General features: G+C 42.6%; 2 protein-coding genes across 2 annotated transcripts; both read left to right on the top strand.

Moving 5' to 3' along the window:
• Window positions 1-8357: 8357 nt before the first annotated feature.
• On the top strand, window positions 8358-10334 carry LOC307152083 (zinc finger MYM-type protein 1-like; the record flags this gene model as incomplete). The annotated part of the gene is made up of 1 exon (XM_079860475.1): window positions 8358-10334. One exon carries the CDS (start codon window positions 8358-8360, stop codon window positions 10332-10334), a length of 1977 nt encoding a protein of 658 aa, XP_079716601.1.
• A 3956-nt stretch (window positions 10335-14290) lies between these two features.
• Window positions 14291-15358, top strand: LOC307152927 (trace amine-associated receptor 13c-like; the record flags this gene model as incomplete). The annotated part of the gene is made up of 1 exon (XM_079861923.1): window positions 14291-15358. One exon carries the CDS (start codon window positions 14291-14293, stop codon window positions 15356-15358), a length of 1068 nt encoding a protein of 355 aa, XP_079718049.1.
• Between the last annotated feature and the right edge of the window lie 341 nt (window positions 15359-15699).

Raw genomic sequence — 15699 nt, 5'->3', positions numbered from 1 at the left:
AATTCCAACATCAGCAAGTAACTCCAGTGCTAAAATTGCTCATAATCCATTACACATTGATTTATAAGATGCAAAAGCCTCTAAGTGCCATGTGAAATTTTCTTCTTGAATGATCATTTTTATCAAGCTCGTATATTTAAGTTCAGTAATTTCACTTAAATAGCAATGAAAATGACCTATTACAGTTTTTCTCGATTGCTTAAACACATTTCTTGAAACTATGCCTCGTATTGTCAAAACTGTAAACACAAATCCATAACGTCTCACCCAATTCCCAAACTTTGCCCTCAGACAGGACACACAAGCCCTCAAAATCACACACACTACAACATAGTCTTACACAATGGTGCAATAAATTCAAAACAACATTTCCAAAACTGGTAAGTTATGTTGCTTGTGGTTCCCCCCCTCACAAACCTTTTCACATGATGAACACAAAAGACGCAACCAATGGATACATTGGCACATTTTTATTCATTCATGTACTACACAGTACAACACACACACACAACAAAACAAAGCAAACATTTTTTCCCTATTCTCTCCTCTATTTTTTTTTTTTTTTATATTTACTTACAGTAAGATGTGTGTGACCATCATATGACAGTAAAAGAGCACACACAAACCTTATTCTAATATGGAATTGTACTGGAATGGTAAAGAGTGTTAAGACGTGAAAGGAGGGCCTCCACTCAAGGATACAATATGATGAACAAGTCTGAATGTTCCACATATGGTTGAAATACCATCATTGGCCTAGAAAGATAACATTCTGGGAGTCAAGACTATAAAGGTGTAACGGATGACAGACAGGATGTATATGCAACAACGCTCTTTATTGAAAACACACAGATGGACAGAAACACAGCACACAGATGAACGTCAACACAGCGGGACAGGTGGACGGACACAGACGCTGGTGGAATAGTGACGCAGGGACCTCGGTGGGCAACTGGTGCTGGTGCAGTAATCCTGTGGTGATCCCTAGTGAAGTGCTCGATGATCTTGAGAAGAGTGCAGGTAATCCAGGAAGACACGACGAAGACAGGAAGATCCAAAACGGCACAGGGAACACAGGAACAGGCACGGGAAACACACCGGGAAACCACAACGATCTGACAACATGAGACACCAGTTACTGAGCTTATATAGAGACATACAATTGAAACCAGCTGGCGCTACTGATCACTGATGATCAGTGACCACGCCCACAGACACACACACACACACACAACAGCACGTTAGACGAGAGAGAGACAGTGAATTCATGAACCGTGACAGTACCCCCTCCCCTAGGAACGCCTCCTGGCGTTCCCCGACGGACTTACCTGTCGATTGTAATCATCGATAAGGGAGTGATCCAGAATGTCTCTAGCAGGAACCCAACTTCTCTCCTCCGGACCGTAACCTTCCCAGTCCACCAGGTACTGAAATCCGCGTCCCCTCCTTCTCGAGTTCAGAATACGGTTAACCGAATAAGTTGGTTCCCCATCTACGAGACGCGGCGGGGGGGGAACCGGGACTGGCGGATTAATGCGTGCCCAAAACACAGGTTTAATCTTTGACACATGAAAGGCGGGATGAATTCTCCTGTACGCAGGAGGAAGTTTGAAACGGACTGCCACCGGACTAATGATCTTGGTGACAGGAAACGGGCCGATGAATTTGGGAGCAAGTTTATTAGAAACGGAGCGGAGAGGAATGTTCTTGGTTGAAAGCCACACTTTTTGACCAACGACGTATACGGGAGGCTTCGACCGGTGGCGATCGGCCTTAGCCTTGGTGCGCGCCCCCACTTGGAGAAGAGTCTCACGGGCTCTAGTCCAAGTGTGGCGACACCTCTGGACGAAGGCGTGAGCGGAGGGGACCGCGACTTCGGATTCCGTACTAGCAAAAACTGGTGGCTGGTAACCTAAACTACATTCAAACGGAGTAAGGCCCGTGGATGACACTGGTAATGAATTGTGGGCGTACTCCACCATAGAGAGTTGTTGGCTCCAGGAGGAAGGATTCTTGGAAACCAAACATCGCAACACTCTCTCCAGATCTTGGTTGGCTCTCTCCGTTTGACCATTGCTCTGAGGATGAAACCCCGAAGAGAGACTGACAGTCGCCCCCAGTAACTTACAAAATTCTTGCCAAAATTTGGACACAAATTGGGGACCCCTGTCGGAAACCACGTCCATCGGGAGGCCATGTAAGCGAAAGACGTGATCTATGACAGTTACCGCTGTTTCCTTGGCTGAGGGTAATTTGGGCAAGGGAATAAAATGAGCCGCCTTCGAGAACCGGTCCACGACAGTCAAAACGACCGTCTTGCCCTGGGAGGGCGGGAGGGCGGTAATAAAATCTAGCGCAATGTGGGACCAGGGTCTCGAAGGGACAGACAGCGGTTGGAGTAACCCATCCGGGGGTCGATTGGAAGTCTTACCAGTGGCACAAACTGAGCAAGCCAAAACAAAACTGCGGATGTCGCGAGCCATTAATGGCCACCAGAATCGTTGCCTTACCAAAAAACTGGTGTGATTAACCCCTGGATGACATGCTATGCTGGAACAATGACCCCACTGAATGACTTCGGACCGACACCCCTCTGGCACAAACAAACGATTCGGTGGGCAATCGGGCGGAGGCGTTACCCCTTCTAAGGCCTTCATGACCTTCGATTCGACCTCCCATCTGAGAGTGGAGACCACTAATGACTCGGGTAAAATACACTCGGGAGTAGACGGGCGTTCGGATTGGTCAAAAATACGAGATAAGGAATCGGGTTTGATGTTTTTGGAACCCGGGCGGTACGAAAGAGAAAAATCAAAACGTCCGAAAAAAAGTGCCCACCGAGCCTGCCTAGAGTTGAGTCTTTTGGCGGTTCTGATATATTCTAGGTTCTTATGATCGGTCCATACGATAAAAGGTACCCCTGACCCTTCTAACCAGTGACGCCACTCTTCCAGCGCTAACTTGACTGCCAACAATTCTCTATTACCAATGTCATAGTTACGTTCGGCAGGTGATAAACGATGAGACAAAAACGCGCAAGGATGCATCTTGTCGTCTGTGGAAGAACGTTGGGAAAGAACTGCTCCTACCCCCACCTCTGACGCGTCGACCTCCACCACGAACTGACGTGATGGATCAGGGGCAACGAGGATGGGAGTCGAAACGAAGCGGCTTTTCAGTTTGGCGAATACAGCTTCCGCTGTATCGGACCACCAGAACGTCGTTCTGGGGGAGGTCAAGGCAGTCAGAGGCGCGGCTAGTTGGCTGAAATTGCGAATAAAACGCCGATAAAAATTGGCAAACCCCAGAAACCTCTGTAGGGCCTTACGGGAATCTGGACTTGGCCAATCTATCACAGCCTTAACCTTGTCAGGATCCATACGCACTCCCTCAGACGAGACGATGTACCCTAGAAAAGGAACAGACTGTGCATGAAAAACGCATTTCTCCGCCTTGACAAAAAGCCCATTCTCTAGCAACCTCTGAAGCACTCGTCTGACGTGCTGAACGTGTTCCTGGAGAGAAGACGAAAAAATCAATATGTCATCCAGGTAGACATATATGAACTGGTCAACCATATCTCTCAGCACGTCATTGACGAGTGCCTGGAAGACCGCTGGGGAGTTGGACAGCCCGAAGGGCATGACCAAGTATTCAAAGTGCCCCCTGGGGGTATTGAACGCGGTCTTCCATTCATCGCCCTTCCTTATGCGAACCAAATGATAAGCGTTACGTAAATCCAATTTTGTGAAGATGGATGCTCCCTGTAACCGCTCGAAGGCTGAAGACATCAGCGGCAAAGGATAAGTATTCTTTACCGTGATGTTGTTCAACCCTCGGTAATCAATGCACGGTCGCAGAGATCCATCCTTCTTCCCCACAAAAAAGAACCCCGCCCCCGCTGGAGATGAGGAAGGTCTAATGAATTTGGATGCTAGAGAATCAGAAATATATTTCTCCATAGCCTCCCTTTCTGGAACAGAAAGTGAATATAACTTGCCTTTAGGCGGAGACTCACCTGGCACTAAGTCTATGGCACAGTCATAGGGACGATGTGGAGGGAGAGAAGCAGCACGAGACTTACTGAACACTTCTCTCAGGTCCTGGTACTCCCCGGGCACGTTAGACAAATTCACCGCCTCCTCCTGGAATACAGACACAGGTACAGACGAACACGCAGACACAAGACATGACTCATGACACGTATTACTCCACATAGAAACAGAATTGTGACCCCAATCGACTCTGGGATTATGTAAAGTGAGCCAGGGATGTCCGAGTACGATGGGTGCAAGAGGTGAGTTCATGAGGAGGAATGATATAGTCTCTGTGTGGTTGCCAGAAGTGATGAGAGTGATAGGTTCAGTGGAGTGTGAAATGTCAGGAAGTTGTTGTCCATTGAGAGCCTTGACAGAGATCTTGTACGGAAGAGGGGAAACCGGGATGTGAAGATGATGAGCCAGTTCTGAGTCCATAAAATTACCTTCTGCCCCCGAATCCAGTAAACCCTTGGTGTCGTGCGTGTGGGTTGCCCACCTTAGTCTTACCGGAAGGAGAGTAGCTGATGATGGTGATGATGAGGTCTTCTCGGCGGAGATCCCACCCGATAGTAGCCTCATTGTTACTACCGGGCTTGATCTTTTAACGGGCACGAGTGGATGAAGTGACCCGCCCTCCCGCAGTATAGACACAGTCCTTGGGACCTCCGCCGTTCTCTCTCCTCCCGGGAAAGCCGAGCTCTACCCACCTGCATGGGCTCGGGATCACAAACGGGACTGACCGTGTCCAGGTTCTCAGAGCGCGGGTTCTCCATCCCGCGAAACGGAAGGTTCTGTTGGAAGCGACCCATTCTGCTCAGCCGAGCATCCACTCGCAGCGCCAACTCAATAAGTCCATTCAGACTGCGTGGAAGGTCCAGCATGTAAATCTCCCTCTGGACACGGTCAGCCAACCCATGCAGGAATCGATCCCACTGCGCCTCCTCGTTCCATCGGCACTCTGCAGCCAGGGTGCGGAACCGGATGGAATATTCCGACACCGAGCCGTTACCTTGGCGGAGATCGGCGAGTAGTCTGGCCGCCTCCCTACCCGCCACCGCACGATCGAAAACCCTCTTCATCTCCTCGGAGAGTGCCTGGAACGAGGCGCAGCACGGATCTTGATTCTCCCACACTGCCGTTCCCCAGAGAGCCGCCTTGCCAGATAACAGCGTCAGCACGAATGCCACCTTCGACTGTTCTTGACTGAACGTCAGCGGCTGTAATGAAAAGTGCATAGAACATTGGGTCAAAAATGCTCTGCAAAACTCCGGTTCACCTGAATATCCCTCTGGTGTCGGTAGTCTCGGTTCGCGCTGCTGGGGCGGCTCTGGTGGATTGGGCTGAACGGGCAGTGTGGGCGGCGCAGTGGGAACTCTTAGCTGTTGGAGTTGTTGGGTGAGCTCGGACACCTGCGTCACAAGCGCTTGCACCGCCCGACCTGTGTTGGCGATGCTCTCTTCCTGGGTGTCCATTCTCGCAATGCTTCGAGTCGCAAACTCGTCCCAACTCGTGGCGCCTGCTACATCCATAGATGGTCAGATCGTTCTGTAACGGATGACAGACAGGATGTATATGCAACAACGCTCTTTATTGAAAACACACAGATGGACAGAAACACAGCACACAGATGAACGCCAACACAGCGGGACAGGTGGACGGACACAGACGCTGGTGGAATAGTGACGCAGGGACCTCGGTGGGCAACTGGTGCTGGTGCAGTAATCCTGTGGTGATCCCTAGTGAAGTGCTCGATGATCTTGAGAAGAGTGCAGGTAATCCAGGAAGACACGACGAAGACAGGAAGATCCAAAACGGCACAGGGAACACAGGAACAGGCACGGGAAACACACCGGGAAACCACAACGATCTGACAACATGAGACACCAGTTACTGAGCTTATATAGAGACATACAATTGAAACCAGCTGGCGCTACTGATCACTGATGATCAGTGACCACGCCCACAGACACACACACACACACACACACACACACACAACAGCACGTTAGACGAGAGAGAGACAGTGAATTCATGAACCGTGACAAAAGGAGAAAGGATGCCCTCCCTTCACTGTCACACTATACAAACACTCTGTGTGACTGTACGACTGCTGGCCTTTTCTTGCAAGAAAATACACCTCATCAAAGACTATTGGCAATGTTTGTCTTTTATTCAGTGATTGAATTTTGTTTGCCACCGCACCTCCATGAAGGTTCTCGAGGCGACGGTAAAGCGACTCAAATTTGGCCTTACTCGTAGCCCAGCCTCCCTCATAGTCACACCACTGATAAAGATATGGGCAAGTAGAGTGGCTTGAATTTCATCTGAGACTGCTTGTCTTCTTGCCCTTGCCCATCCTCCTCCTCCTCCTCCTCCTCCTCCTCCTCCTTATCCCTCCTCGGTCTCTTCCTTCATGTCTTTCTGGATCCATTGTTCCAAAACTCAATAAACTGATTTGGGCCCTTTTATCTATCTATTGAAGGATCTGATTGATGTGTGTTCAATTTTGACTCTTAGTGTTTCCACCTGGGTAATTGTGTGCTAACTGAGCTGAAGCTGTGCTGACTTGAGTGAACAATATTGAATGCTAGTGCTTTCTAAATGACAACATGGTCTAGGCAATGAGAAATGAAGGGATTTGTGTGTAGAGTTTTGCAGTGACAGTTCAACAAATCTGACTCATGTGTCAAAACAGGGAATAGTGTCTATAGTGTAGTGAAATGGGTGTGCTTTTTGATAGATGGCATTATGGTTTTGAAATTTTAGTTCAAAAGCCTGGTTATAGTGTTTAAGCAATCGAGAAAAACTAAGTTTTTATTATAAAAAAGCTAAAATAGACTATGTTGCCTGGAGGCAACACCGTACCATAGAGGGATATATATATATATATATATATATATATATATATATATATCAGGGGCGTAGCCACGGGTGTGCCAGGGTGTGCCGGTGCCACCCACAGTGGCAGCTGGCACACCTAAAAATAGATGCAGAATTATTTTTTATAGTCTCAATAAAAAAATGTTTACTAAACTTGGGCTATTGTAGTTTACTTAGAATATATATATATTTTAAATCAACCCTTTCACGCGTAAGTTACACATATTTTAACTGACCCCTTGTTTCCATGGCGACGCGTCATGATTGTCACGTGACACACCGCAGCCACAATAACTAACAGATGTCTCGCTATTCGTTTTATTTCGTTTTTCCTTTTTTATCAAAAAAAATTCACAAACTTGTTTACCATGTCAACTATCTGATATTCCGATTCTTCGTTTAAAAACCTTTATAAATTATCTTGATCTATAACGAGATGAGCGCTGCAGTTCAGAGTCCTGTCAGCCGGATTTACAGCACTTGAATTCCCCAGTTTCTCCCGAAATACATGAAAGTAAGTGGCTGTTGAACTGGGAGAAGAATAGAGTCAACTTTATTCTTCTGCTATGTGTGTCTGATATATGAATAAAACGTCGGCAAATTACATTTGAATAGATCTAGTTTTTGATGCTTCCATATAGACATCAGTGTGTATTTTACAAACTACCAATGTATTGTTTTACTAGTGATTATGTATATTTAAATGTATGAAACCTAAAATAAACATTATGTGGTTGAAAACACTGCATATTAGTTGTGATATATCAGCGCTGAGCGCGTCCGTCTCTGCCTCAGCGCCAGCCAACGCGCGAAAGCAGTTTGAATCTGGCAGTTCTGTGACGTCACTGAACATTATAAATCATACTCTCAGGGGCACAGAAATAAGAATCCAATATATGGTGTCATAACGCTCAAAATGTTAAAATGTAATTTACATTTTAAATTATTTTCGTTAAAAAAATATCTGCCGACGTTCGGACTGCCAACCAATCAGCAAACAGCAGCTGACTGTGACCCCAGCAGCTCCCCAGAGATGTTTGCCGCGCATATAAACAGAGAATTTTTGATTGCACTTTGCTAGCTAGCAATATGTTGCAGAGCTCCCTTCTTAATTTTTTTAGCAAAAAACCTCGGCTTGATGGACAGCCAGACACAAGGCCTAACGTTACACCTGATGAGGATGTTTCTCCCTCCCCGGGCCCAACATCAACAGATGTGACTCCTCCTGCACTCCTGGCTACGGAAAAAACTGTTGAATCAGAAGACACCGAAATGGCCTCCATCTCAGAGCTTAAGCCTAACCTTTCCGCAGCAGATGAGCCTGCATGTCAGCCAAAACTGTGTGCTTTTCCAGTCACGCAAACAGTCAGTGGAAAGAGGAGGAATTTTTCTGCTAAGTGGTATGACCGGTACACTTGGTTAGAGTACAGTATCACAATGGATGCTGTTTTTTGCCATTCCTGTCGCCACTTTAACACTGATGCAAAGGAGGACAGATTCAGCAAAGCAGGACTGAGAGACTGGGGACATCTTGGTCAGTTTTGTATAAAACATGAAGCCAGTAAAGCCCATGCTGCTGCTGTGGCCCGACACAAAGGTTTCATGGAGATAAAAAGGGCTGGAAAAGGTGACATCATGCATCAGGTAACAAAAGACACACAGGAGCATTTTACTGACCTGATTGAAAGAAACCGGGCACATGTCAAAGTTATCATTGATATTTTGCTTTTCTGTGCGAAACAAGGGATTGCACTGTGTGGTCACAAGGAAGACATAGAAAGTCTTAACAGAGGAAACTTTTTGGAGTTGTTTAACGTGCTTTGTAAATATGACCCCGAGATAAAACGACGCCTTGATGAGCTTCCAGCTAATGCAAAAATGATGAGTCCAGATATTCAAAACGACCTCCTTGAAACTGCAGCATCACTTCTCAGACGAAAAATCAGAGCAGAATTGCATGCACAGGCTGACACCTATTATGCCGTTTTAGCTGATGAGTACAAGGACCTCTCGAAGAAGGAACTAATTGCTGTCTGTGTGAGGTATATATTTAATGGCAATCTAAGAGAGAGAGCTGTCGGATTTGTGGCAACAGATGATATGACATCCTCTGGCATCGCTGGCAAAATTTTGGAAGTACTGGAACCGCTGCAGTTGGATCCTGAATTGTGTGTGGGTTTCAGTTTTGACGGAGCGGCAGTCATGTCAGGTGGGAGAGCTGGGGTGCAGGTGCTCCTCAAAAACACTTTCCCCCATGCAGTGTATGTACACTGCCACTCGCACCGCCTGAATCTTGTTCTTTCAACAGCCTCAAAAGTGTCTCCTACTGTGGTCACTTTTTTTGATGTTATAAATTCACTGCACCATTTCATGACCGGAGCTAACAGACACGCACGGTTTCTACATATCCAAAAAGAGCTGCACCCCGACAAACCCTGTCTGGAGCTTGTGCGCTCCACGGATATTAAATGGAGTTCAAAATCTGAGTCTGTGAGTCGAGTCTTGAAGTTGTATGACGTCATATTGGAAACACTGAGTGAGTTTGCAGAAGGTTCAGGCCAGACCAAAATAGATGCAGAGTCTCTTTTGCAACAAATACAGACCAAGAGGTTCATCTTTCTCCTTGTTGCATTTTCTAAGCTGTTTAGTGCAAGTGAATTTGTGACAAAAGGCCTACAGTCCCTATCTGTTTCTGTTACTGACTCTGTCCACATGATTGAGGGTTTAAAAGAAACTTTTACTACATTTAGGAATAACTCAGATGGGGAATTTGAAAGAATCATTGGGCTTACTGATGACGTCATGAAGAAGAATGATGTGCACAACTGGGACATAGTGGGTGCACGTAACAAAAAATTACCTGCCAGGCTTTCCGACTCGCATGTGACCTCTACAGTGGGCAGGTGTACGCCCATGAGGAGTGACTTAGATTTGCAATCCTTGTGGATTTCCATTCTTGACAGACAGCTAATGGAACTTAACAACCGTTTTCAGAGTGACTCCTACGGAATAATGAAGGCTGCTGCCTCCTTGCTGCCCGGATCTGACGCGTTTGGCCAGATGGAAATATTACAGGCACCGAGCAAGCACTATGGACTTGGAGTGGAAGGTCCTGAATTTACAGTATTTGTGCAACTGCTCAAACGAAAGGTGGATGGGGGTCACCTGTACCCATCCTTAATTGAAGTCTTAGACTCATGTGAGAAGGACGTTTTCCCCAACATGAACAGTTTACTGCGTGTTTTGCTCACATTGCCTGTTACAAGCTGTTCTGTGGAGCGCTTGTTTTCAGCAGTGAACCGAATCAAATCCAGCAACAGAGCAACCATGCTCACAGAAAGACTAAATAGCCTCTCGTTGCTGACATTTGAACGAGAACTCGCAGAGACACTGGACCTGGATGAAATAATTTAGGCTTTCAAGGCCAGGCCACGCCGTCTCGCCCTTTAAGCACACTGTAAACCCTAACGCTCAAAATAATTAATTGGTTTGAGTAGGAAAAACTTAAATTAAACTAATTAGTTCAGTCAAATTAACTTTTATGAGTATTTAGCACTTTCTTTTTCTTTCAAGTTCACAGAACTATTTTAAGTAAACTGAACCATTTCATTGTTTTGAGTTTTATGAAATTATTTATTTTAATTTAGACAAACTTAAGTATAACTGAAACGGCTTTGATGTCTATTTCCCAGCATGCTTTGCCGATGGCACTCAAAAGGGAGAGTAAATGCTAAAATTAAAAGTGTAATATAATGGTTTTTTTGTGTAAGATTAATGTTAAGTGTGAGATTTAGCAGTGATTAATGTTTTGTTATGCTAATTTAGAAGAATTTCTGTTAATGTTGGCTTTATGGTGGCAAGTGGTGCATGAAGCTTGATTTCAGAGCAAATAATCTCTTTATATTGTTGTGCTCATACAGCAAGTGCTTCTGTATAACATACTATTGTTAATATGTTAGCAAATTAGTATGTTAGCAGATTAGCTTTTAAAAGCTAACTAAGTTTATACTAATAAAAGTGTTCACATTGAGATCACATGAAAGTTTTAAGTTAATTGTATGAATTAATACTCATACATTTTAATTGTTCTTAACTTGAAATGTTTAAGTACAAAATAAAAATCTGCTAGTTCTGCTTACTTCTTCGGGTTTACAGTGTACTTCATAGATTTGAGTTATATTAATTGAATGGACTTAGTACTATTGACTTTATTTACCCAAGTTATCTTAATAATAAGTTATTGAGTTACTTGGACACAAATCAAATATTTTTTTATGCTTAAATTTTTTGAGTTAATAAACTTAAATGATTTAAGGCAATCGGTTTCCTCAAACAGTTTGAGTTGAACTAACTCATCAGGTTTTACAGTGCAGCTAACAGGCACTATGTTATGACTATGTTATTGGCGATCCTGAGTGTAATGTATAGTTATATTTTATATAGTTTTGTGGTTATGTGGGGCATGGTTATGGTTAGGGTTAATAATTTTGCACAGTAATCTGACAATAAATGTGGCACACCCAGATTTTCATATGCACACCCAGAGTCTCTTTTCTGGCTACACTACTGATATATATATATATATATACAGGTGCTGGTCATAAAATTATAATATCATCAAAAAGTTGATTTCTTTCAAGAATTCAACTTAACAGGTGAAACTAATATATTATATAGACTCATTACATGCAAAGTGAGATATTTCAAGCCTTTATTTGTTATAATTTTGATGATTATGGCTTACAGCTTATGAAACCCACGAAATCAAAATCCCAGAAAATTAGAATATTACATGAAATCACACAGTAATTACACAGTGATACCATGGTCGTTGAACCAGGTTTTGGTTATTTTGGCAGTGTGGGCAGGTGCAAATCCTGCTGGAAAATGAAGTCAGCATCTCCATAAAGCTTGTCTGCTGAAGGAAGCATGAAGTGCTCTGGAAATGTCCTGGTAGACGGCTGCGTTGAGTGGACAGCACAGTGGACCAACACCAGCCGACGACATGGCTCCCCAAACCAACACAGACTGTGGAAACTTCACACTGGACTTCAAGCATCTTGGATTGTGTGCCTCTCCATTCTTCCTCCAGACTCTGGGACCTTGGTTTCCAAATGAGATGCAAAATTTGCTCTCATCAGAAAAGAGGGCTTTGGTCCACTGTGCTTTATTAAATCCAGAGTCAACGCAGCCGTCTACCAGGACATTTTCAGAGCACTTCATGCTTCCTTCATTTTCCAGCAGGATTTGCACCTGCCCACACTGCCAAAAGAACCAAAACCTGGTTCAATGACCATGGTATCACTATGTAATTACTGTGTGATTTCATGTAATATTCTAATTTTCTGGGATTTTGTTTTCGTGGGTTTCATAAACTGTAAGCCATAATCATCAAAATTATAACAAATAAAGGCTTGAAATATCTCACTTTGCATGTAATGAGTCTATATAATATATTAGTTTCACCTGTTAAATTGAATTCTTGAAATAAATCAACTTTTTGATGATATTTTAATTTTATGACCAGCACCTGTATATATATAAATAGATTAACACATACATTTAGCTAGCATATGTATGTGTGCATTATCACCTCTGTGATTGCATTCACTTTCAATAATTCAATGGCAATTTGACAAGATCCCTTACTGAATCAACGCACTTACAGTTTTTCTCGATTGTTTACACACATTTTCTGAAAGCATGCCTCATATTCTCAGAACTCTACACACAAATAAAAAAACACACACACAATGGGCAAAACCCCTCAATTCTCCTGCAAAATGAAACTTTACATTCAAAACAATGTTATTTCTTCTCAAAATGGTATTTTGTTTTCAAATGACACACACAAACCATCATATGAATAGACATGTATAAGAACCAGTTGAACACTGATGTGCTCAGTGTAAAACACTATGATGAATGCAAAATACTTCTTCTCCATTCATCATAATGACTTAGGCCTTTTTTTTTTGGCTCAGTGTTACACTTACTACAGACAGTACATGTATAAGTGTGTTGTAAAATATTTGAGAATGTTGTTTTTATACTCAGAACACACAAATACACGGTAAAAAATACATTTTATTTTTCCCACAAAAACAATGTACACAGTGTACATCCCAACCAACACAAAGTTGGACATACAGTGGTCTAGGCTACATACAAAACAACAGAAGAACTGACTGTATACAGTTAAGGTGATGATACAGGGCAACTTTTTGAGCAATGTTGCAGGGCAATCTTGCCGAGTGATTGTTGCTTGGGCACTTTCCCATTGAAAATGGGCAATACATTTCTATCTGGATAATTTAGATCGGTCGTGGGCTCTGTGTCTCATCTGGTTGCCCGTTGACGGCAACATTGCCCAGCAACATTGCTCAAAAAATTGCCCTGTGTATCATCACCTTTACAGTAAAAAAAATAAATAAAATGTTGGCATCCATTGCTCCATTGAAGAGCTGACCTGTTGCCCTTTTATGCTAAAGCTCTGATTGCTAATTGTAAAACTGTGTGACGGGTGTTTGCCAATGTGTGCATATTTGAATGGCAGTGTGTTCCTTGTGAAAACAAGAGATTTTCTGCATGAAAATTGTGCCAAAAGCAGAGAATTGTGTGTAGTGTTATGAAAAAAGTGTGTTTTAGAACTGCAATTTGAGTGTAAAGCAGGAATTGTGCTTGTAGTTTAGCAGAATTGGTTCAGGCGGTTGGTGAATGAGTTACATGTTGTGGTCATTGTGTCTCAAGTACCAGTATTTGTGTGTAAACAATTGAGAAAAACTGTAAGGTATGTTCATTTTTCTTTCTAATGTTATGTCAGGGAATGTCCTTAAACACTAATTAAAGAAATATCTTAGCTTGTTCTCTTCTTTTTAAACCGTTCTCAGCGAGCGAAAAATGAAAGCTTATTTGACTGTTTGCAGTGCATTAAAAAATTGAGTTATGATTGTTAAATCACTATTATTTATAGTTTGTTAATTATCATATTTATGAGAATTTTAATATTTCATTTGCATGATAAGTTTTACAACACTGTTAATCTAATAGAAATGATGGTGGGGGTAGGGTGAGGGGTTGGGGGGGGTCATCAAATTTATCAAAAACTTTTATGAATTTTGAAGCCAAATGCAATTGCCAGAAGAAAAAAGTTAAAGGTAGGCTCTAAACGAGCTTCACCACAGTCCCACGAATTCAACGTCACCATCACTAATAAGCTTCCAACAGCTCTTTCAGGTTTATCTAAAAACTTCTTCCCAGAACGTTTGAGTTAAAATAGTTTGTAAGAACACATAACCATAATAGTTTTTTCATTATGCAGTATCAGAGTGGGTGAAAATGGGTGGGCCAGCCTGAGCTAGACACTATAAATGAAAGGACAGAAAGGAGAGCAGAACAAACTCCTAACAGGAGGAGACTCACTCATGGCCTATGAGACAGAGGATCATGAGACTCAATACTGCTTTCCTGCCATCAACTCATCATGTATCAAGGAAAAACGCTCCAGTTTTGAACATAATATCATTTACATTTTTGTATTATTGCTGTCAGCATGGACTGTGTTTCTGAACCTGCTGGTGATCATCTCCATCTCTCACTTCAAGAAGCTTCACACTCCAACAAACCTGATTATTCTCTCTCTGGCTGTGACCGACCTGCTTATTGGACTTATTGTGGTACCCGTAGAGGGCATCAAGCAAATTGAGACATGTTGGTACTTTGGAGACACTTACTGTGGACTGTTTGTAATTATCGTTAGGTTGCTCCATTTTATATCTCTTAGTAATTTAATTTTAATTGCTGTTGATCGTTATGTGGCTGTGTGTTACTCTTTACAGTACCCACAGAAAATAACCATAACTAAAACCTTAATAAGCATCTGTCTCTGCTGGTTTTGCTGTTCATTTTACATTATTTGGTTTGTAATTAGTAATGGATATTTTAACATCTCAGACAAAACAATGTGTTACGGCCAGTGTATTGTTTTGATTACTCCTGCTTGGAGATTCACTGATTTGATATTTTCCTTCTTATTTCCATGTACTGTCATAATCACTGCATATTTGAGGATATTTTATGTTGCACGTCAGCAAGTGAAGGTTATTAACTCTCAAATGAATGGTGTAAAATGTGTAATGGAAGTTTCAGTTAGGAGGAAATCTGAGACTAAAGCTGCTCTGACATTAGGAATCATTGTGACGGCTTATCTGCTTTGCTTTATTCCATTCTATATCTGTTCTCTAACAAAACCCACAACAATTACATCCACTACAATGACATTACTAGTATGGACCTTTAATATAAACTCAGGTCTGAATCCTATTGTCTATGCTTTATTTTACCGCTGGTTTAAAATATCAGTTAAACACATCTTAACTCTTCGAATATTTCAGCCAGCATCCTCTCTGATGGACATTTTTACAGATTGTCATTCATGATTGAAGGGAGGAGGGGGGTGAACAAATACACAAAAACCGCTATTACAGAATATGTCATATGTATTTAGGTGTTCAGGAGTGAGAATGACACATACAATTTAGTGATCAACATTAACCTAATAATGAAGAGAGAGTTCAACCAAACATAAAAAAAAAAAAATAAATAAATAAAAAAAAAATTCATTTACTCAACCTCAGGTATTTACTCATTTACTCAAACACTGAGGGAGATGTCAGGCAGAATGATTGCCTCTGTCACATTTTAATTTCATTGTATGAACAAAAAAAAAAAAAAAAAAAAAAAAAAAAAAAAAAAGGATGAAATGAAAGTGAATGATGAC

This window comes from Squalius cephalus (assembly GCF_949319135.1).
Source record: "Squalius cephalus genome assembly, chromosome: 24".
NCBI classification, from domain to species: Eukaryota; Metazoa; Chordata; class Actinopteri; order Cypriniformes; family Leuciscidae; genus Squalius; species Squalius cephalus.
Note: the sequence above shows the minus strand (reverse complement) of the source record. Positions and strands in the feature narration are given on the sequence as shown.